We start from the raw sequence: 24,374 nt of genomic DNA on the forward strand, positions 1-24,374 counted from the left end.
AGAAACAAATTTAATTTCTAATGCGAGTTATGGACATCACATGTTGGTGTATTTTGTCGACAGCATAACACAGATTAAAACCATAACCTGACTGGTCAGCAAGAAAATGTAGCTTCTGTTGTGATGTCACTGTAAAATCACATATTTTATTCTAATATTTTAGACTCGTTTTGGCAAGACGGGATGTTACCTCAGCTTTGGAGCCACAGACACCTCTGGTATCATAACGCCTCCATCATTCAACATCAAACTGGATAAATCTGACAACAGCTTCCCATCTGACCTCTTCAAAGTTTTTAGTTGTTGACTTATTTACTTATTTTATATACAATTTAATGAAGGCATGTAAAATGAATCCTTCATACAGTTTCATTTTGACTCTGTTGGATTTCTATGTTCAGCCTTCAGATTATGATGAATAAACTAAATGTGGGACAAACACAGTGTTTGTGTGGGACAACAGCACATTACCAAAGCAGGGAGGCTGTCAAATATCTTATATTTTAATGCAATGTTTTAAATTCTCTTGCTAAGTCAATACAACAGGAAGAAAAGGAGGCTAAACTTTGTTGTTATGATCTCACACAATAGGTTGTATTTTATACAGCTGTTCTGCCTGGTAACAGTCTTTGGGTTTCAGTAATGATGTATCCATAGATCAACATGCCTTTTTTAGCCATTTCTGAATATTTTAGCAATTTTTAGCCAAGTATGACTTACAAATAATGTCACATCACATCATATTTTCCCTCAGTTTCTCAGAGTATATTACTGCATCATTTTCTTTGTGTTCATTTCCATCATATTTACCAAAATCTGCACAGCGTGTAACTTTCGTGACTTTCCCTGTGAGTCTCCGTGGGTATAGAATTAGACAGGCTAAACTTAATTTAAGTATAAGAAATGTTTCCATTCAGCTGCACTGACTAAAGCCAGACCTTATGAAAGTGCATGTCCTGCAGAGTCGGTCAAAATGTGGGACAGGGGGACATAAAATGTTGTGCAGCTGCGCTTAAAGAGGGACATCAGGTCACCCTATACAGATACAGGGTTCATGGCCCAGTGTCCTCATAAATGCACATAATGTACATGATCCAAAGCAACACTTTTCCTCAGTTTCCTCTTACGTGAAAGTTTTCTTTCATTATCAGCTTTTCGTTAATATTATTTGTAAGGATTAATAAAAATAATGGTTTTGCCTCAGCTCTGTTATGAACTGATTTCTACCTGTTATATTTTACATGTTAACAATTTGAAAGAAATGTGACACTGAGTCAGAACAGAAATTTCTCTGCACTGCCGCCCAGAAAAGAATCACCAAACTGCATTAGATTTTACTTTAAACATGATCCATATTTATTTAGAGTCACAAAGAACAACTTTTATTACTGTCATCTACAACAAATTAGGAATGATGTTGATGGCTTAAAGGCTAAAATAATAACTTACATAATAAATAAATAAATACATCTGCAAAAAGAATTACAATTAAATAAGTACAAAATGTTGTCTTTGCTCTGATGTTTTGTGGTCTCATTGTTGCTTCATACACTTATCACCGGAGGACATTTCAGTTCTCCCTGTGGAGAAGAAAACAGAGAAATATTTACAGTTAGAAATATTTTATTATTACTGTCTGTTAGGCTGATCTATAGTTTTGTTTTTGTACGTTACTTCACAGTGGGAGTCTGACATTATCATCCATCAGTTTCACACCAGCAGAGGCTAATGAGTGGCTTCCCCCTCCTACATTTTTAGAGGTTTCCTTTCATCCCATATCTCTTTATAAAACACTGACTTCACTGGATGAGCCACAGCAGTTGTGGCCAAATCTAAAAATAGCTCATTTTTCTTAGAGAAAGAAACAGTGTGTTGGAAAGTGTGGGTGTGCAGATTTATTATGAAATGGCTGCAGCTAATGACACCCAATGATTGCTCAGCACAACAGTCACTACGTACTCTTTTACATAAGTGGAGTGCTTTTACTGACCCACAGTCAAGTGGGTAATAAAAGCTTTAAATTGAAAATATGTACTTTAATATAAAAAATCCTCTTATAAATTAACCAATAATGTTGTACACATTTTGTGACAAGACGTAACAGCAGTAATCAGCTGCCTTGTTAGTTAGTTCCTAATTCCATAGTTGAACTCCACCTCCACCATGCTGGGATACAGTTGGTGACAGTCGCCAACCTCGTGTGCATAGTGACACCAGCTCTCCTGCAGGTCCTGGTTAGAGCGGCCCAAACCAGTAGCTCCCAGTGGATTTCCAGAAAAGAACGTCTGCTGTCACCAGGCACAGTTTGAGATGATGGAGCTGGAGTTCATTCAACCGCGAGATGAGAGATTTGAGGCAGCTGAAAGACGCAGCGACTAAACTAGACGGGAGGGGATTTTCCAGTGATAAATTCACTGTAGTCAACGTATCGTGCTGACTATGATGGAAGATGGACGTTTGGCAACTTAGTTTAGTCGGGTGTTTCCTTTAGTGGAACTCAATCCAGTAATCTTGTTTGCAGAAGAGTCACTTTGAGCGATGTCACCTTTGACTCACCTTCTCTATTTTGTCTTTGAGCCACTCAGAATTTGGATCAATGCACCATATCTTATTTTTATGCCGCTTGTTGATGATGCTAAAAGCAGAAACACAAACAATTGAAACAAGTTGTTACATCAGTGTCTCAGTGCAACATGTATAATGTACTCGTTATTAACATGGAAAATTCAGAGTTGTGTTTAAATCTAGGCTTGCTCACAGGAAGGCGTGTTGCCTGCAGCGATAGCGTGGTTTTTGTTCAAAGCAACTTTGGATTGTCTTTACTTCCTGGGTGATGACCTTGTGGCAGCACGGCAAATCCAAACTCTGAGCTGAGGAATGGGCTGCACGAAAAGAGAACAACAATGAGCTTAATCAGCATGACATGACACGAGTGTTATTGTAAGTATGAAATGAACTCATCAAATATTAGGAATACTGCTATTATTCATGATTATTAAATGTTCCTGAAAGACATTGATCATTTTCTCTTAATTTTGACATTAAATGATTCATTTCATTCAAGAGATTTTCTTAAAAGAAAAAGAAAGTGGGCTCTAGATCTTTACGTGACCCCTAGTTTCTGTTATCCAATAAAAAATTATTACAACTAAGCAAACAGGCATCAGGTTTCTCTTAAGAGGATCAAAACGTGAGATTTAACCTCTAAAAGTACATTTACTGATTGAATTGCTGTATTGAGGTTGTTTGCACTCACAATAAAACTGTCAAAACAATATTAAACATCTCTCTGGTGTCATTAAAGTTTGAGATACAATAAAGATAGTGTTTCCTTCTATATAGCGAAAACACTGCAAACACCATTAAAAGAAGAGCTGTACCTTTCTGCACAGAGACGAGCATCACGACAGGCAGACAGAGCAGGAAAATCCAGCGGCTGATGGAGAGAGTCGGACACATCTTCACGAGCTGAAAGGCGCCAAATCTGACTCTGGATCAGTGCTCTAAGCAAGTTTGTTAGGCTGACGCTTGTGTGATCTTATATACTGTAGTTTGTCACAAAAAGAGGAAATGTGGAAATTGAGCAGGTATTCTGAGGAAATGATGTACAGCAACAAACACTCCCACTGTGTGTTCTTCATGTCTTTATATGTTCACGTTTGTTGTTTTCTTCTCCTTTCTTCAAACTGGCCACATGCTGCCATCATCACCTCTTACTCGTCATCACGCTCATAGCTAGATTGATAAATTGTGGCTGATGTGCAATCCATGCATGTACTCATTTTAGCTCAATGACTACGTGCTGTTCAAAGTAGGCCGGACCTTGAACTTTGACCTGTTTCTTCACCAAATAGGAGTTATCATTGAAGGGTTTTTCAGATCCACATTTTTAGCTTTGAACAGCAGAATCCAAAGCTTGACTGTGTGGTTGTAGCAAAGCCTCCAATGAAAGGGATTTTCTTATTGTCTATCCTTTTTTAGGTTGGTTCCTTTCAGTACACCACCCTACAGTTAAAGTTACATGTTCAGTGGACATTTTTGTAACTTTTTGACTACAGACAGAGCTCATTTAAAAGTATACATTTACAGAGTAAATCAGGCCGCCAGTTTTCTGTCCGTAAGACATCACCAACTGCATAGAGCTGCCATGAAAACTGCTGTTTAAAATGAATTTTAAAAATCTATTAAGCATGTAAGAGCACAGAGTGTCATGCCTTTCCAGCCAATTAAAGCCTTAAAAACATAAAATCATTTACCAGAGTGCACACTACACCAGAAAAAGAGCTAGATCGGGAGAGAGGAAAGTGAAGTGTAGTTGGGATCCAATTGATCCAAAGGAGAGAGCGGAGTTCTATGTTCCTACCCTAACCTATGGCCACAAGTTGGGGCCATAGTATTGAGTATTGACTGAAGGAGTAAGATCAATGATTCATGGATTTCATGGATCTGGGTTTTCCTGTATTCCGACAGAGGACCCATGTATCATCCCCGAACTGCTGTTTTGTGAGCTCTTGTTCTGTGCATTTGCCCGGTGAGCCCAATGGTTATTTACAAGCCGATGGTTTTGTTGTTTTTGTAACGGCATAAACAATGAAAGGTGGTGGATTGGCCAGATTGTGGCCGATGTGTAAAAATTACCGAATTGTTTGGTGGTGTCTGTGGCGAAGCTTCCACAGAGGCCAGCGGGTGAATGAGGGAAAGGTGAGGCAGGAGGAGGAGAGACTCGAGGCAGGTGTCAGGTGAACTAAACTTTAGGTAAGAAGTTATGACCTGCAGTCTATCTGGGTCAGATATAAAACAAGTTTAGGTGTAGCACGAAAAAAACCTTTTCTTTCTGATTCTCATTTAAAATATCACGCTTTTATTAATTATCTAAATCGTATAAACAAAGTTTTTATCTGATGTAAAATGTATAGAAATCATATATTCCAACAAGACAGTGCACATCACTGTCACAACAACGTTTGTTTTCATTCAAAGGCTTTATGGCTTTTCCTATAATACCTGGTAGGCCGGTCTCTACTCAAAACGCCATGGTCAATTTTTTTTACCGACAGATCCATACAGACCCAGTACTGGTATTTTTTCTTATGCAGATGAGGCATTATTTCTGTACCATTGTTTAATTCCAGAGGTTTTTAAGTTATTTTTTCTTGCACGTGTTGACATGTAAAAGCCAATGTGACATATTTTATTTCACAACTCATTAACTGCACAGAGAAGGCATCGTTTAAATATGTTAAATATGTTTCTTTAAGCAAGTTCATCAGACAAGCTTTAACATGAAATACAATAAAGCTAAACTAGAAACACAAACATAAAAGTAAAAAATAAAACAAAACCAGGAAACAGAACCTGAATAATACCAGAAGGACAGCAGAAACACACAGTCCAGTGAGGGTTCAACACAACAACTGAGTTGAGAGTGACGCGGGAATGCGACACAGCAGGAGAGCAAAGCTGGGAGTGATCAGACCTAGACAAAGGAAGCAAAGCAGAATACTTTAACAAATGACAGACTGTCAAAGTAAAACAAGAAGTATAACACAGAGGTGCAGACGTGACACTGATATTGTTTATCAAAAACTTTGTAGCGTCCCCACAAACCACATCTGTGTCACTTCTGTAGGGAGAAACAGTGAGCACCCACTACCACCTCTGCTTTATACCCTCCCTAAAATCCCCTGGGTCCTAAAGCCTTTCCATTTACACTATGTTCAGGTTTGTTGCATCAAATTTAAACTCAGCCCTGTGTCACACGCTGCCAACATTACCTCTTACATGTCATCACATTCATAGCCAGATTGATAAACTGTGGGTTGACTTTTCAGTTTGATAACCACCAGCGTGTGACCGCTTACTCTGATTGCTTATATTAAAGTAAGAAAAACAAAATATGGAAAATAAATCCTCTAAAATATTCTTACCAAATTGGCTCTTTCTTCTGAAGACATTCACCTGGGACAAATCAAGATTTGAAAAAATAAAGATTAACTCACATCATCTGTTTGACCGGAACCACTAAGGTCTACTTGGGTTACGTGTACAGCTAGCAGAGGTGGGTCTGAGAGCAGTCTTCCTGACTTCATGTGAGAGGTCAGTGTGTCACAGCTTCTAAAAATCAGTTTCAGCCTTAAAGTGTATAACATCACAAATCAGACTCTGCAAGAGAAGAGAGAGCAAGCAAGAAGGAAGTGCTGAGTTAGACTGTGTGTGCTACTCTGTTTGTGGGTAACAGAGCCGAGTCTGACAGCAAAGCTATTAATTTACTGGCTGATTTATGTTCCTACCCTCACGTTTGGCCACATGTTGTGGGTAGTGATTGAGTGTGAGATCTGTTATTCGGGGGGTTTCCAAGAGATTTAGAACTGACAAACTAAAACGGTTAAATGTCAATAAGTCTTATTGTAACTAATGAAACTGAGATAATGCAAAGTGAACCTAAAGGATTGTCCCTCAGGAGACAGATTCAGTGTTTCCTGATGCAAGGACTCACAGACAGATGGTTCATTTATTCAACTGCATACTTTTCCCAGTTCTCCAAGATAAGCTCATCCAAAGCTCCTTTATAAAGTCCAAATCCTCTTGGAATGTGTTGCAAATGTAAAACTCTCTAAAACTCAAATGTATTAATCATACACAGACACACTTGATAGAGAGGGATGGCAGAGATCAACACCTGGAGGACAAGGAGGACTAGAAAGAGTAGATCATAGTTTAAAGCTGAAGAAAGGAGCTTTGTCTAATAGGTGTCTGGACTCATCCTCAGATCATTCAGGTGTTCACAGCAAAACTGATAGTGCCCACATCTAACAGAAAGAACTGAGGTTGTTTGAGCAGCTGACTAAGACACTTCCTTGGTAAGGTGTTTCTGGCCATGAATAGGAAAACTCAGAATATAGCAAATCATAAACAGAGAACACTACAGCAACATGAAATCACAGACCAAGAAAGGGTATTAGCAACAGTGCTCCATGTTGAAAGATGTCACAGTTCCTAACACCTTTAATAGACTGAGAAAGTGGGAAAGTGAGGCCCTCTTGAAGTATAACTGGTTTCATTCAGTGGGTATGATTCAGAAAAGGTCACTTTTAACTGGCATCACCTTAAGACAAGTTTCCAAATTTAGGATGTCCCAGTCTGTTACATCTCCTCTCCCCTCTCATGACTCTTCAGCTGTGGCCCAAAACGTCGGCTGCATCCTCTGGAGACATCATGGTCATGGCTTCCTCTGTCATTTAATACTCTTTATGACCCTTCCACCTGCTTTTTAAACATACATTTTCCCCTGAGTTCAAATGATTTATTAATACAGTTTTGAAATGGATAATCATGTATTTTGTATGTGATCAGTGGAGTATTAAAGATTACTAAAAAAAAACAAAACAGTAATCTTAAGCTAAATTATGGTGTATATTTGTTGAAAATGACAAAGAATAGAGGTGGTTTTTGTGGTGACCACTCATTAAAAGCTGTTAAAAACAAAAGTCATAGAGGAAAGTACTTTCAGATTTGACCACAAAACTGGGTCACCCATTAATTGCAGATGGTTGTTGAAAGGAAACCCCCATAAAGTTACATGTAGGAGGTGCAAACCACTAATAAAATCAACACCCGCAGGTTAACATGAACGAAACTGATCACGTCACAGAGAGTCCCTGTGCTCGGTCTGTGGAAAGCCCTTCCACAGACCAAGGGAACATCTCTCTTTCTCTCTCCATATATATATATATATATATATATATATATATATAGTTTGAGTCCGTTCAAGCAGGAGATGAGAGATTTGAAACAACTGAAGAACGACACTAGCAAGATTAATTAGCACTTCCCCTGCCGGTGGCGGACTCCCTCAGGTATCGGTGCGTTGGTGGTTCTTTGTATCTGGGGGTGGGCGTCCGGGTACACACCGGCTCACTCCTTGGCGGCCGCTTATTGGGGCTCGCTCGGGCCACTTCGGAGGTGGGGTGCCCCCGGCCTCTCGGCCTGGGGCTCGGTCACTCAGGCACAGCTGGCTGCCGGCGGAGCTCAAGGGCGCGTCACTGCAACTCCCCCTGGCTTCTGCTCCGCGGCTGCTGAATGAGCCCTCATCTGGGACTCTCCTTAGCTCTTACTGGGACAGTGGCGCAGCTGCCCCTCTGTGGGTCTTCCTTGGTCTCTTGTGTTCTGGGGGCCTCTGGATGTCTGGAGTTTTGATCTCCTCCATACCTGCTTGATACCATAGAGGACAGGGCTGTGGCTCCCCACACTCTATAGCAGATCATTACATGGAGAAACCTTTGGAATACAAGCATGCTGATCCACACAGGTGTACACATGGGTATTCACAGACGCGGACTACAGCTTTCTTGGCTGCTGCCTCAAAGCACACTGTGCGCTGTCTATCTTGCGTGCTGCACAATATCGTTTATTATTTAGTAACTATTGATATCTACTGCTAGCTAGTTTATTGTGATGGTGCTTTTTTTTTTTTTTTTTTTCTATTATTATGTTGCTCTTTGTTGTTTGCTGTCTCCCCTGTTTTTTTTTTGTTTTTCTCTCTCTCCATACAGGTGACCCAGGAGTTTTTTTGTTTTTTTTTTGTTTGTTTGTTTTTTTTTTCTCTCTCTCTCTTCCCCCCCTTCTCACCGTCTCTTCTCCCCTTTGGTTTTCTTTCTTTCTCTCCCCCTCTTTCTTTCATTCTTTCCCCCTGTCCTAAAAAAAAAAAAAAAAAAAAGGATGACAAAGGATGAACTGAAGCTCCGCCATCACGTGATGTCACATGCTGCTGTTTCTGATGTCACTTCCAAAAAAAAAAAAAAAAAAAAAAAAAAAAAAAGATTAATTAGCAGGGAGGTAATTACAGTAATTACATTTTTATATTTTGTCTCTCAGTGATTCAAAATCACTGAATCATACCTGTTTGTTATCCTAAAAGCAGAGACACAATACATGGCCTAAAATATTAGGCTCTTTGGCTCTGCTAGATATACAAACAATAATAGAAGGAGGACTCTTTAAAGATCAATAGCTTCAGTTATTTAAGCTGATCTCACTATTTCTGTTCCTGTGACTCAAACAAATAGGTTTGACATCACATTATTCTTTCTTACACTGACACCACTTTCACAAAAGTTTCAAAGATGACTGTTAAGATCCTGTTAAATCTATAGTTATACCTCCTCTGCTGCCATCTGCAGTGGGAGGGACTAAGATGTGAGGAGTGGAGTTAATTATCTGCAATCTAAGGAAGGACAAAGACGTATGTTTCTTGGCTGACTTGGGAACGCCTCAGTGTTTCCCTAAAGGAGCTGGAGGAGGTGGCTGAGGAGAGGGAGGTATGGGTGTCTTAATCAGTATGAATAAAATATGTATTTGTGAATAACTTTTCAAGTTATTTCTGAATGTTCACTTTTACTTCTGCCATATCGGTTAAATGCTGCCTCCTGGTGTCCTGTGATCATGACGTCATCATGAAATAATCACAACAATAAGTATTTTGTTGTCAGTTATAACACCTACAGCAAATAATAATTAATCACACAGACCATTAAACAAAATCTGATTGCAAAAACTTTTTTATTCATTTATCTTTGTTCTCAGATTGAAGACAGAATAAGAAAACTTCAAACATTCATACTTAATAAAATTTGTAACAATTATAAACAAAACTGTTTTTTAAAGCGCTATCAGTAATTACTGAGAAAAGTCAACATTTCTTAATAAATATTTCTGTTAAAGTGTGAATTAACAAGCAAAAAATACTAGGGTCTTGTTTCCTACAGCTTTTGTTTCATCGTTTCCATCATCTTCATTTAGAAATCACTGGAGGACACAGCAGAGTTCTCTGTGGTGGTAAAAGAATGAAGGTGACATGAAAAGAAGAAGCACCATTAGACAGATACACACAGTGTCTTTTTATTACCTATATTATAATCTTCACATATTTGATAGAAAGTCACTGCTGGTTTTTCTAAACTTTGTGTCCACATTTTTATTAATATTTCGTTTCTCACCTCATTTATTTTCCTTTTAAGCCACTCGGTGTTTGGTCTGAGGAAAAATGTTCTATTTCCACTTGTTTTGACCCTGGAAGAAAAAAACAGAAGGATAAAGAAAGAAGTTTAGAGCGAAGAAGACAAATCAAAGGATTAGACATTTTCACTTTATTGTTAACTGAACATGTGCAGGGTCCATTTTGCATTATGCTGTGAGAGAACAGCTCAGGTTTCCTCCAAGCTCATAAGCACAAACTCACAGATTCCCCAACGTCACCACATTAGAAACAATCACAGAGCAAACAGTAGTGCTGTATGTTAGAGAGGGGAACATTTATCTGCTACATCAAGGTTTCAGTGCAAATCTCATTTTCATTGTTGTGTTTGTGGATTTTTAATCAAGAATTAATTTCTACATTTTATTTGGTTTAAGTGTATTTAGAAGAAGTTCTACTTACACATAGCCATGAAGGCAGCCATGTCTGTCGTCTTCAAAGCAGCTGTTGATGTTTTTTGCCCATTTAGGTGTAGACATGTTTATTACAAGTCTGTTAGAATGTGTTTTATAGCAGGTTTTCCCCACGTGGTCAGCCCCTGCAGCACATCATCACACACATTGTCATTATTCTTCAGAGCCTTTCAGATATCATGGAGAATGAAATAAGCTGAACTCTCAGATGTTGTATAAATAATTTACTGATCTGTTAGCTGGTGTTACTGAACTTTGACAACAGAGAAATAAAAACTGTACCTGATACAGAGATGAGCATCATCACACTCAGGGAGATCAGAAGAATCAGGCGGCTGGTGGAGAGACTCGAACACATGTTGAGACGCTGAAAGGCACCAAATCTGAGTCTGGATCTGAGCCGTGAACAGGTTTGTTACCAGCTGATGAACTTGTCAAAGTGTGACAGCAGCTCATCTTATATACTGTAGCTTGTCACTGAATTAGGGGCTGTTTGGTGATGTATTTACACAAAAATAAACACTGATGGAAACACACCAACCATAAACTGCTGTGGTGAGCAGCTTCCTTCCTCATGTTTGTTTCAACAAACTTTGTTGAAATTTGTTGAACAGCTTAATGTGTCTGTAATTTGTTTAAACATGCTAATATGTATAGTAGTAGTATTAACATTACTAACAGCAGTAGTAGTGGTAGTAGAATCGTAGATCTTCAGACGACAGCCAGTACAAACAGATTATTTATTAAATACAATGTTGGACATGAAACACAAGTATACGAGTTTAACCGTAAACATAAGCTGCTGTAAAATCAATCCATTTAACACTGAAGGGAAACATTTTACTAATTATTATTTTTATTTTTGATATTTTTTCACAGTTTTCCAATAACACAGTTTTGTGTATTATGGGAAGCGATATTTCCAGAGCTGAGGGCAGCAGTGTTCAACTGGATTGTTGCACATCTCTAATAAACACATGGAGAATTAAATGCATCTGTTTGAATGAATGTTTTTGTTTCACTCTTTTGTTGACTTGTTGGAAACTTGCACTACTTTGTTTAATAGTGACAGGAAAGGTAAAGTTAGTTAGTTTATTACATACAGAGAAGTATTTGAATATGTTTTATTGATAAATGCTCCCTCGGTGTGTGGAAAGGATTTCCATTGGCTGAGCACGGGGACTCTCTGTGACGTGATCTTCCACCAGTTTCGTTCCTGTTGACCTGTGGGTGTCGGTTTTATTAGTGGTTTGCACCGCCCACATCTAAATTCATGGTGGTTTCCTTTCAAAGACATCTCAGAATAAAACAGTGACATTACTGGTGACCAGCTTCTGTGGCCACATTTAAGAGGACTTTCCCTGTGACTTTGTCTTTAATAGCGTTTAATGAGTGGGCTTCACAGAAACTGCTTTTAGTAACTGTCAACAGGTACAGACCTTAAATTACACGCTTAAGATTACCATTTAGTAATCTTCACTACCACACTGATCATCCTGTGATGATTTATTTCCAAACTTTATTGAGTGTTTGAACTCAGGGAAAAGGTATGTTTTTAAAAAGCAGGTGGAAGGGCCATAGACAGTATTAATAGATAGAGGCCATGACTGTGATGTCATCTACTCGTTTCGAGACTCATTATGAAGCATCATCACTTCAGCCATCGTGGTGTGTTGAAACAGGCTGTGATAAGTGAAGTCATTAGCCAGAAAGCTTCGATGGGGAATCGTCATTTCTGACTCTGAGTGTTTACACAGTTTACAAAAATTTATTTTTTGTTCTACTCAGTATTAAATTAGGAACGTCTATACAACAGGAAGACTTTTGTCAACCAGATGGTTTGCCCTCTGGTGGCCATTAGAAATATGGCAATTTCAAGGCTCTACATTAGCTCTACTCTTTACCTGGACATCTTCAGTAGTGGCTGTGGTTCCTCACTGTAGATTGGCAGATTTGAGCCCTGGTGATTTCTGGGTTGTTCCTTATCATCCTAATTAATTTCCTCTTAAAGCAAATGAATGACACATTTAAAGAATTTAAAGAATTTGTCTTTAAGTGCAATTGTTTGAACCTTTGACGTCACACTTTCTTATAAACAGCTTCACAAGTCATTCTAGAATATTGTAAATATACAATGCATTCCCCTGATTTTCCTGTCGTTCTCACCCATATGGAAAAGATATATATATATCTTATAAAGTTTGTATCTGTCTTGTGTGGAACTTGTATGAAAAGCATACAAGAGTGAAAACAGATTTAAGATCCCTTGAAAAATTATATAAATGAAACTTTGTATGTTTTGGATACTTACTAAAACAATATATGAAAGTAATGAGAAAGTGGCCACTTTCATGAGTAAATCATATAAGCCTTATATGATTCACTATATGAAGTCTTTTATACATTTTTTCTATTTCTTTTCCATATGGGCAGTGAGATCAATCCAACGAGTACTATGAGGCCAAAAACTGGTATTAACAAACCTCGCACAGAAACAAAGAAGAATGAGAACTTAGAGATGAAGCTCCATCTCTCTCTCACACACATACTCAGGCTCAGCTGTGTTCCAAACACAGCGGCCAAACTAAAGTGTGAGCAGGCCTAAAAATAAAAAATAAAATAAACACTCACGAGGCATTTAAACACAACAATTACCTTTCTGTCTGAGACTTAAAACAAAAGGTGACATGGAAAAATCTTTGAAACACCTGCTGTTATAGTGGTCCTATATATTGATACTGTTGAAGTTTTAAATCTATAAAAGAAAAATTACACTGCACATGTCTACAAACAACAATGCCCTGGACTGTCAGTGGTCATGTCCACAGACCAGCTGGACCACATACGCTGTACGCTGCCTTTATCAACACCAGAGCTCTAGGCAGGTAGATGGGCCGTTCCCAGACTGCCAGCAGACTGCAAATGTGCTCTCCACACTGAGCCATAAATTATGGCTGTACAACTCATGCTACAAAGGATATTAAGCAAAAACATGTTTCAGGCATTGCAGTTGTCAAAATTGAGACAATACAATTAGAGAAGTCAGAAAGACCGATTCATGCATCTGAACAACCAGTTGACGCACTGGAATTAATGGAGGATTTCTTCTCCCGACTCGATCTGCCTACCATACCAACAAAACAACAGACCACCCCCAATGCTCCCATTTCTAGAGAGGAAGTACTAAACGCTATAAAAACAGAAATGCCCCAAGACCTGATGGTGCTTTCAGGGCCCCGAAAAGCGCTGTATAAATGCAATCCATTATTATTCATTGCAATCCATTATTTAATAGTAAATTTTATAAAGAATTCAGTGAGCTGTTAATAGATCCATTAGTCAATATGTTTAATTATTCATTCTTGAATAATAGTTTACCTCAGACTCTAAGGGAAGCTAATAGTGTGCAGAGTCTTGTTCCTCTTATAGACCGATAGCTCTTCTAAATGTGGACCAGAAGATACTTTCTAAAATAGCTACTCGACTCAAAATTCTCTTGCCTATAATTATTAAAGAAGATCAAACAGGCTTTATAAAAGGCCATAATTCCCGTAATAATGTCAGGCACCTTCTCAGCAAAGGAACATGAGTGGTTTGGTTGTTTCTCTGGAAGCTGAAAAAGCTTTTGACCGGATAGAATGGACATACTTATTTTACACTTCGAATAAATTCAGTCTTGTTAATGATTTCATTAAGTGGGTAAATATTCTGTATGATACTCCTCTGGTGTCCATTTTGACTAATGGACTGAAATCAGATAGTTTCCCATTGTTTAGAGGAACGAGGCAAGGCTGCCCCCTGTCACCTATTTTTTTTGCTATTGCCATCGAATCGTTAGCCAAGGCTATAGGGAGGGCACCTGATGTACAGTGTTACGGCCCTGGGCCGGCTTTGTACTTTTGTTGTGCTGTGTCTTTAAGACTCCACAGGTCCTTCCCGATTGGAGAGCTGGCGGCGGCTGATTGGTCCCTGATCATGTGGCTCTTTTCAAAATCCCTCACCAGCAGTTGTTGTAGGGCCAGCCACTGACAGCAGCAGCAGACCTGACCCTGGCCTCATGCTTGTGATTCTCGTGAATTACTGAGCTTGTATATAGTGTGTAAATTAGTCTTCAATTGTAACTAGCACATTGTAAATAGACACTGAAACAGAAGGGGTGAGCTGCCTTATTATTTTTCTTGTACTGTTTTCTAGTGATAGTGAGATGAAGCCTCTTGATGAACTGAAGCTTTCCATCCATCTGGTCGACTCATGGTTTGAAACATTGTGATTTCATTTGCTCTATTCCGCCATCAAGTGGACGATTCAAGTGAAACAGGCTCTGTGATTATAATGATGTGATGTGTAAACCGCTAAACTGAATAAATAAATTGTTTTCATGGTTATTTATCACGAATATCGTCTCAGTATGTCTGATACAAAAGACAAAGTGGAAACTATCAACACAGAGTTTTGGTATGATTGTGTAACTGTGTAATCATGCTTATGTACATCAGGATAATGACACAAAGTAGTGTGTGGCGCTTCACTTTTTAATAAACTAAAAGAAAGAAATCAGATTATAGGATCTGTAGTGTTGTTTATTTATATTATGGTACTTGTGATATTTATTACTGTGTGCATACTATATTAGGAGAGATGAGATAAAAAAAAAAAAAAATCTTCCTTGCTGGTTCCATCGAAGAAGAAATGCTCAAGTAACTGTGTAGCATGTAGGTAATCCAATTCCACAACACAGCGTGATGAGGGAATCAGCTGTGTTTTGCTGCCCATTTTATTTCGAATCTGGCACGAACCGGCGAGCCAGTTTCTGAATCAGTCACGTGGTACGGACTGCCCGCGAGGCCTCGAACGTCACTGCATACGTAATCAAAGCGAGCCTCAAAAACTCCCCCGAGATTACCCGACACACGCTTCGAAGCTTCGAGACACAAGATACATCACTACTGTTTTCTCCTGTTTATTTCAGTTAGGGAGTTACAGACAACAGACAAAGAACAGACAAAATTTGTCTTTTGTTTGGTTTTTGTTTCACATAGGGTTTTAGATGGCACCTCTTCTCCTGACTTAGCTTGTTTTGTTTGTTATTTTGGCCTTTGTTTACCCCGGAGCTTAGTTTTCAGTGTAGATAAATAAACCACCATTTACTTAAGAAATTGTTTTTTCTGTGTATGGTTTTGGGGACCAGGGCGGGGTCACTTCCTTTTTTAACTCTTATGCTACGTTCCTGTACCCCTAGACTGGGGCGTAACAACGGGGCTTGCAAATTGATTATGAGCATAAGATCAGTTTATATGCAGATAATGTTTTAATATTTATTTCTGATCCAGAGACATCAATACCGGCTTTACTTAACATTATTGATACATTTAGTCAATTTTCTGGTTATAAAGTAAATTTGACTAAGTAGAAGGCTATGCCAATTGGCAGCCTTAATTCAGTGCCAACTGGACTGTTTTCTTTCCCCTTCAAGTGGTCGCCCACAGGTTTTGTATACTTAGGGATATTTATAATAAGAGATGGAATTCCCTACCCTTTTCCTGGCTAGGATGTATAGCTTTGGTTAAGATGAATATTTTGCCTCGACTGTTATGTCCTGTTCAAATGATTCCAGTTATATTTTCAAATACGGTGATGAAGGATCTGAACGGCTGGCTAAGGAGCAAACGCAGACCAAACGTATGATGGCTACACTACAACTCCCAGGTTCAGTATGGGGTCTAGATTTACCAAATATTAGAACATATCAATTGAGTACTCACATGTGCTATATTCATGACTGGGTCACAAATAACTCACACTCTATCTGGTTGGGGATTGAAACTTCTCTTTTAAAGTATTGTCAGGGTTCCTGGGTGTTCACCCAGTCAGTGTTTTCAGTTGTTTCATGTTCAGTTTATTCACCTGTTCACATTTCCTGTTTTCATGTTTGGTTCCTGTGTGTTATTAGTTCTATTATGATCAGCTGTGTTCTCACTGGTCCCTAATCGTTATCATTAGCCAGTGTATTTAAACCCTCAGTTTCCACCTGTTCCTTGTCGTGTCATTGTTGATGTTATGTTGTCGTTCCCGCCTGTGTTCAGTTCAGCCAGCCATTCAGTCTTTCAGTCTGTTGGTCCTTTTGTTCCTGCTCTGTCTATCCACTCATTCCAATAAATCATCATCACCCTGCACAGTGAGTCCTGCGTTGGGGTCATCTCTTCCTCGCCTCCACACAACCGCTGACAAGTATCCATTAAGGGTCTTACTGTTCTTTAAGAACTTTGAAGATATTAGTTCAAGCTAGGAAAAAATCAAATCACACTTAATACACTTTAGGCCTGGTGGTCAGTATGTCGACGGGAAGGTTGAAGTTAACATCTGTGTTCACCCCTATTGTGAATAACGTTGACTTTAAACCAGGGATGTTCGATGTAGGTTTTAAGCAATGAATTTGAAACTGCGTCGTACTGGGACCACAGGCATTGTACTGTATTGTATACTTGATTAAATGATTGATTGATTGATTGATTGATTGCGTGGATCTGAGCTGGTGTTTTGTTTTGTGCTTAGTTCTCAGTCTGTTTGTTTTTGTTGTTGCTTTGTTTTTGGATTGTTTGGTGGGGGTTTTTTGGTTGTTTTTTATTGTTCTGTACTTTATTTATTAACACTTTATTATGTTATGTAATTGTGTACTATTTGTGAAAATGAAAAAAATAGTTAAAAGATATTGTTTAAAAAACTGATCAAAGTCCACTGAATCTGGTAACCTAATTAAAACATTGTAAGTTCAGGTCTTCACTTTGCGTTTCTTTGTGAAAACAGCACAGCAAAGGAGACTCAGTGAAGTTTTGGTATAAGGGATAAATCTTCTGACCGAACCTGCTGGGACTGTGTGAGGTCCTGAGGCTAAGAGTAAGGATTTATCCACAGGAGAGCTGCGTTCTTACAAACCATCCCACTGTGTAAACCTGACATCTGTGGAACAGCTGAGCTGTATGATGTGTACAAGGACACAAAACATTATTTACCATCAGATCCCGAGCCCTCCATGTGTTAATCAAGACACTGCTGCTGTGCTACATCCATAAATAATGAATAAATTAGGAGCTGAAGCTAAAAGGACCGTTTATTTGTACCATCTTCATGTCAACACATTCAAGAACATCACAAATGAAAGAAACATTAAAAACTAACTTTTTCTTTCAGGTGGTTTCAGAAAAAACAGAAACATGAAACACCTCCAAGACTCTCTTTGAAAGAACTAAAAACCTTTATTCTCATGGTCCAATCATGAGTGAACTCCCCGATGAAGCCTTGTGTGCTAAAACATGTCAGAGTTTTAAAGGTTAAACATGAGTTTCCAAAACGTTTTGCTGGAGAACAATGAACTATTTGACTGAGTTTCAATTATTTACAGACGAGCAAAACCAGGACAGAGAAAAAAGGACAAAACTGACTCAGTAAAACGACAGAAAATAAGATCCCATGTAAATCTGTATTATGTAGAAGTTCAGCCCAGCAACCAGTTCAGTTCAACACAAGTTTAAATGATTCTATCTGAACTCTGTGGAGCCTGATCTCAAGCTTTTTGAGTCTGACACTGAAACCAGAGGATCTTTCTGTCTCTTCAGATTCACTGTGATCCAGTGATGGGAGTGATTTCAGCCCTGAGTGATCACGCTGATGTTTGCACAGAGCAGACAATGAGGTGAATGTTTGGGCACATTGGTAACAGTGAAACAGTTTATTAGTAACGTGGGATCGTTTGTGTGTGGAGTATGAACTGAGATTCCTGAAGCTCTTGTCACACTGGTCACAGCTGTAGTTTCCTTCCATGTGTGTACGTTCATGCCTGTTACGATTACCTGAATCTGAGAAGCTTTTGTCACAGTGTCTGCACTTGTATGGTTTCTCTCCTGTGTGGACTCGTTTGTGTCTTTTAAGCTCCCTTGCAGTGGTGAAGCATGACCCACACTGATCACAGAGGTGCTTTTTAACCCCACTGTGAATCCGTTCATGTCGTTTTAACTCAGTTGATGTGGGGAAGCTACTCCCACATTCTTTGCAGTATTTCAGTTTGTCTCCAGTGTGTCTACGTTGATGTGTTTTAAGGGTGTTTTGCTGACTGAAAGTTTTTCCACAAAGGTCACAATGAAAGTCTTTCCCACCACCACAGTGATGACAGGGTTGAGAACTGGATCCATCTGTGTCTCTCTGCTTCTAAACAAAGACACAAAGACAGTGTAAGTCAGTCCTTCAACACTTTTATCCTGAACGTCGCCTGAAATAAAGAGCATCTCTGCAGACGTCCAATTACATTTGACTGTTTCAGTTAACACACTCAGTTTACTGGGCTGCAATAACTACAATACTACCACCATAATACTACAGTAATACTAAAATCATAACTGACATGAAAATCTGAATAATCAGTCAGAGCTGCTTTTCCATGCAGTAGAATTGCTAACATGCTAACACAGTTTAATGAGCAGAGTTGTTCCAAACAGTCAGGCTAAAATGACAAGATAACAATACAAATACATACCTCACAGTAACTGCACTTGTAGAGTCTCTTTCTGGTGTGGATCTGTTGGTGTTGTCTCAGGTAATGTGGAGATTTAAAAGTCTTCTCACACAGGTCACATTTATAAGGTCTCTCCTCAGTGTGGCTAAACATGTGTCGTTGTAACTGTGTGTCTGTAGCAAAGTATTTGCCACACTGTTCACAGCAGTACACATCATGTCTGGTGTGAATGCGTAGGTGTATATTTCGGTTCCCTCTCTGGCTGAAAGTTTTTCCACAGATGTCACAGCTGTATGCCTTAATTCCAGAGTGGGTAACTAGATGACCCTGTAAGTAGCTACTGCGAGTAAAAGCTCTGCCACACTGATCACAGCTGTACGCTTTAACTCCACTGTGGATGAGATGGTGTTGTTTTAGGGAACTCTTCAAGGAAAAAGACTTTTCACACAAGTCACAGCTGAACGGTCTCTCTCCAGTGTGGATGACCTGATGCTGTTTTAGATTAGCCTTCAAAGTAAAACCCTTCCCACACTCGTCACAGGTGTGTTTTTTCTCTCTCTTTCTTCTGTGAGGTTTGTCGGCCTCCTGAGAGCGCTGACTTCTCGCTCCATGTTGGTCCTGCAGTGACAGAGATACAAACAGAGGCAGTGAGTGAAATGCAGTCGTGGAACAAACTCAACCTTCAAACTCCCTCCATTAACACTAGTTTTAAACCTGAAGGTGGAGTGTGGCACCAAACACCTTAAAGGTCTCTTATCCCCACCTACTGGTAGTTCTAACACATTACATCCAACCTGCTGTTAAAAATAATTCATGACTGTTCAAACACTAAAATCATGCCCATCCCTCCTGATTGTACACAGATATATAAAAATGTATACATATATAATATATAAATATTTAACAGGTCTATACTTTTTTACATTTCCTGTTGCTGTTCCCTATTATATATATTTCCATAATTTTCTAATTTATTCAATGATAATAAATCAAATGTAACAGTTACCAGCCTGGTTCAGTGAAGGAAAATGTCAGAGTCTGATTGTAGCCTCATGATTTCTTTAAAACTTTTACTCCCTACACATATCTGTATTTTCTACTCCTTACATTTTTAAAACAGGCTTGTTACTTTTGGTTTAAGCCATTTGAGGAGAGTAATGTCATCACTGCAGGCATCAAACATCAAACTGATTTGAACCTAAACAGTAACACATGAAAGGCAATCCTGATCGTGCACTAATCACCAGGGTATGAAACATAAAAAGAGATGAAAGAGGCAAAACTGTGTGCAAAACATAGTCAAGAGTTAAAGTGGACCAATGTTCTTTTTTGGCACAACACCTGAATCACTGCAGGTGCTCATAAGTTGCCGTCACGGTACTTCAGCATCCAGCTAGCAATACAGAAGATGAGCAAGAATAAATGGATTCATATCTTTTAAGTGGCAGGTAATTTAAAACGCAGCATTTCTATCAGCTCAAAAAACATCAGCAAACACACAAACTGACAATAAAAAAGTGTGTTGCTGGCTAAAGGTCCAGCTGCTGCACATCACAGGGAGAGAAAAGAAAGAGAGCTAACTTCACTCAGAGATGGAGAAAGATAAGACACACAGGACAGGAGAGGAAGAAGAGAGGTTAGATTTAAAGGGAAGGACTGCTCAGTGGGATGTGATCAACTGGAGATTAAAGTTTACATGTAAGTCCTCATGTGTTGAAATCAGATATTGGGTCTGTACATGTGACATTGTTTTTTCAGGTTGTAAAACTTGTTGCAAAACAATCTGAGGCAGACTAACTGTGTTATTTAAAGACTGCATGAAGATCCTCTGCAGGTTAGTGCAGGATAAACAGGTTCGTTTGCTGAACTGTGATGGATTTAAAGTAAAGAACAGTGTGTGACTGGTGCACAGTGACTGTGGTGCTCATGTCACAGTTAGATTACATCAAGTGTAGCAGAGATTCATTTAAACTGAAGCTCATGATGCTGACATTCATTCACTGAGTTCCACCTTCATACCAACAGTATAGTGTCTAATATAAAGACAGTGTACTGTCAGTGTAGAGGATGGAAACCAGCCAGGACAGCTCATGAAACATCTGCTGACATCTGGTTGAATTCAGTTGTGTACATCCACAGAGAGCAGCAGGTCAGCTGATCACAGCCTGTACTTGAAGAAAATCTACTGGAGCTCTCAACAGAAATTATTGTGAGCTGTGATTCTTTTCCCCACGCTGAGCCACTACAGCTGATTTTAGGGTTCCCACCTGCTCAATCTCACTTTAACCTCTTCCCTGCTCATGTTCCTGTTTAGAGGCAAAGTCACCCTCTACAGTGTAGGCAACAGAAAATACACACATGTTTTATTTTCCTTCATTTTCTACTTAACTGATTCAAACAGAGAACCTTTATTAGAAAGAAATAGTTCGTACTTCATTTACTAATCTTAATTTATTATTACATTAATAAAGCACAAGGTTCAGTTAGCTTTGGATAAAAACAGGTGGTAAAAATGTTCTTCAAGGAGCTACTTTTACTTTCTTACTCTGATTACATTTCAGAGCCCGTACTTTTCCACTTGAGTAAACAAGTTAAATCAGTACTTCAGCTTTTGATGGCATATTTGATGGAGTACTTCTTTACACTAGTATCTGTCACCTTCTGTGTTGAGCTCATTGTTTCCTCTGTAGTGACTCAGCTGAGCCCAGATGGCTGAAAATGTTCCTCTGCTGCTCCGTCAGACTCTTCTCCTCCTGCTGATCAGCTGGGACACAAAACAGATCTTTTTTAGGCTCCACACTGCACTGAAGAGTCAAAGTGTCTCATATGTTCATCTGACAACACAATGGACATATTTTAGTTTCCCTTTCACCTTCATGTTTCCCTCTCACCACATATCTAAACCAAATTCATGACCAGCAGCTTTTACAGCTGTGGCTCCAGCAAACATCAGCTGATAGTACAAAGTAATATTAAATAAATTCTAACAGCTTATCAAGCGTAAGCGTGTTGATATTGTTTAGCACGACATCCGCTGTTTTCCTTTCTCTGGACGCCTGCCATTTATACAGCCGTATTTCGCACATGACTATGAAAGGCAGAAGAGGAAGTAATTACTTCTAATGTAGACAATTCGGATGATATAGGTTGTGTCCCAATCCAGCGACCGCACGCTCCGGAATACGCATTTTGAGACCTATTACATCACAGCGACGCGACGACAGCTGTCCCAATCCGCAGTGTACTCCAAATGCGCCGTCGATTTCCCCAGATTTGAAGTGTGGTCCGGTGTACACTTTGTGGTCCCATATATCCCACAATTCATAGCACGGCAGTGGGTGTGGAGCAGTGTGTGAGGAAGAGGAGGAGGAAGAGGAAGAGCCAGCAGCAGCTGACAGATGGAGAGAATAGACAGACTGTTCCCTGTTTGTGAAGGACTGCTAGGAAAGTTTAAAATCACTAACTGTGTGTCCTGAATCAGTCTTATTAGGTAATGTTCAAATAATGTTATCATTCCAGTGTTTTCATTGTGGGAGAAAGTACTCACGGCCTTCAAGTTACACACTATGAAAGGCAGCAACAAGTTTAACATTCAGAAACCTAAAGTATGTATCAGCAGCAGAATGCAGCTAAAAATAAATGTTTGTTTCAGTTCTATGAAGCTTTGAGTATTTTGCATTAGTAGCACTGCTGTGTTTGTTGCATCATATTGCTGTAATTGTTTATATGCTTTATATATTCTGAGGTAAGTTGATCTATAGTGTTACATCATATTCTATAAGGATGTTATGTGTTTGTGTACTTTCTGCCCAGTTTGACCCATTTAGCAGAAGTCAGCCTGTTTAAGGCTCTGATATCTATTCTGTATGACTTAAAGCAGTTATGACATGGTATCAGTGTTGGGTGTAATGCATTACTAAGTAACGCGTTACTGTAATTAAATGACTTTTCCACTGAAAAGTAGAGTAACTGGTTACTGTTCATTTTTAGGTATTTTAATTACAGTTACTTACAATGTACTTGCGTTACATTGTAAAATAATTAAACTCGCTGAATATCATTATTTAATTTCAATAATTTATCTTCTAAACATAGAAGTAAACTCTGCCGCTTTAGCATCGCTGTAGTGCAGCTGCACGTCATTTCGCGCCAGTTTGCTGCGTAGTCGTATTCTACAGCGGAAGATGTCGGACTCGGCTGAAGCGAGTGGCTGTTTTATGAAATGGACATATTCCCGTCACTTCACTTTTCTGAAACAAGCAGACAAGAACATTACAGTAATATGTAAGCTATGTCCTGGGGAGAAAAAACTATCGGCTGCTGTTAATAGCGCGAGTAATCTACTGAAGCGCCTGACACGAGAGCATAGACGAACACTTCTGAGTGATCCTTGTTCATCATCCATGGATAACACCGCGGCAACTCCTGCTAAGCAGGCAAAACGTGATTTTACTTCAGCAGCACAGAAATAATAATAATAATAATGGATACTTTATTGATCCCCATGGGGAAATTACTTGTTTTTTCTCTGCATTTGACCCATTCACTCAGTGAAGCAGTGGGCAGCCCACTAAGCAGGCGCCCGGGGAGCAGTGTGTAGGGACGGTACCTTGCTCAGGGGTACCTCAGGGTAGCCGTTAAGTGGATTCGAACCGCCGACCTTCCGATCATGGGGCGACCACTTTACCTACTGAGCTATCCCTGCCCCAGAAAGCGTCTGAAGGTGAGCTTAAAAAATGATTGCGGGCTCCATTGTGGAAGCGATGCTACCGCTGCGTACTGTAGAGTCTCTGTCTTTAAAAAAATGTACTTATTATTTAAAGAGTTTAATTTCTATTGTCCATTGACTATTACTAAATATTAAAAATAATAAATGACAGATTTAGATATATTTTCATAAACTATTAATTTACCACATCAATAAACAGCATGGCAGGGCAAAATATTTTTTCTAACATGGCAACCTTTAAAAAGTGAAAGGAGACAGAAAGACAGGTGAGAAAGAATAAAACTTAACTGACTTTTTGATGCCATTTTACACAAAGTACTGGTGCAGTATCTATAAAATGTGGGAAAATACTGGCATCATGTACAGTACTATCTTCTGAAGAAATTATGTTGGGACCCTGAAAAAAATTAATATGTACAATAATGGATTTCTATACATTTGACATCAGATGAAAACTTTGGTTGTAAGATTCGGATAATTATTTGTTAAAAGCGAGAAATTTTAAACGAGAATAAGAAAGAAAAGTATTTTTTGTGCCCTCCTTTTCTTGTTAATGCCCTACCTGGCCCCCTGGCAAAACTTTGCTAGATCCGCCCCTGCACAGTTACCAGCTGTCAGCTACATAGAAAAGGATCCTGGTGTTATTTGTCTCTCAGAAACAGTTCATAGCTTTTCTTCAACCCATTCATGTAA

General features: G+C 39.1%; 2 protein-coding genes across 2 annotated transcripts in view; both read right to left on the reverse strand.

The window, feature by feature from the left end:
• Positions 1-9,754: 9,754 nt before the first annotated feature.
• LOC146625326 (uncharacterized) lies at positions 9,755-10,880 on the reverse strand. The gene is made up of 4 exons (XM_085362767.1): positions 10,729-10,880; positions 10,436-10,571; positions 9,996-10,068; positions 9,755-9,826 (listed from the first exon to the last, which is right to left on the reverse strand). Exons 1-4 carry the CDS (start codon positions 10,802-10,804, stop codon positions 9,791-9,793), a joined length of 321 nt encoding a protein of 106 aa, XP_085218893.1. The 5' UTR covers positions 10,805-10,880; the 3' UTR covers positions 9,755-9,790.
• Positions 10,881-17,726: 6,846 nt separating this feature from the next.
• LOC146625327 (uncharacterized) overlaps positions 17,727-24,374 on the reverse strand; it is a 120,861-nt gene continuing 114,213 nt past the window's right edge. Inside the window, exons 8-9 of the mRNA XM_085362770.1 lie at positions 18,974-19,486; positions 17,727-18,648 (exon numbers count right to left, since the gene is read on the reverse strand). Coding sequence (XP_085218896.1) covers positions 17,956-18,648; positions 18,974-19,486 — 1,206 coding nt within the window. The 3' untranslated portion in view covers positions 17,727-17,955. The remainder of the gene's footprint in view (positions 18,649-18,973; positions 19,487-24,374) is intronic.

The sequence above is a fragment of the Diplotaxodon limnothrissa genome, linkage group LG9, assembly GCF_057381915.1.
Source record: "Diplotaxodon limnothrissa isolate DT_005_m linkage group LG9, D_limnothrissa_male_GT1.1, whole genome shotgun sequence".
NCBI classification, from domain to species: domain Eukaryota; kingdom Metazoa; phylum Chordata; class Actinopteri; order Cichliformes; family Cichlidae; genus Diplotaxodon; species Diplotaxodon limnothrissa.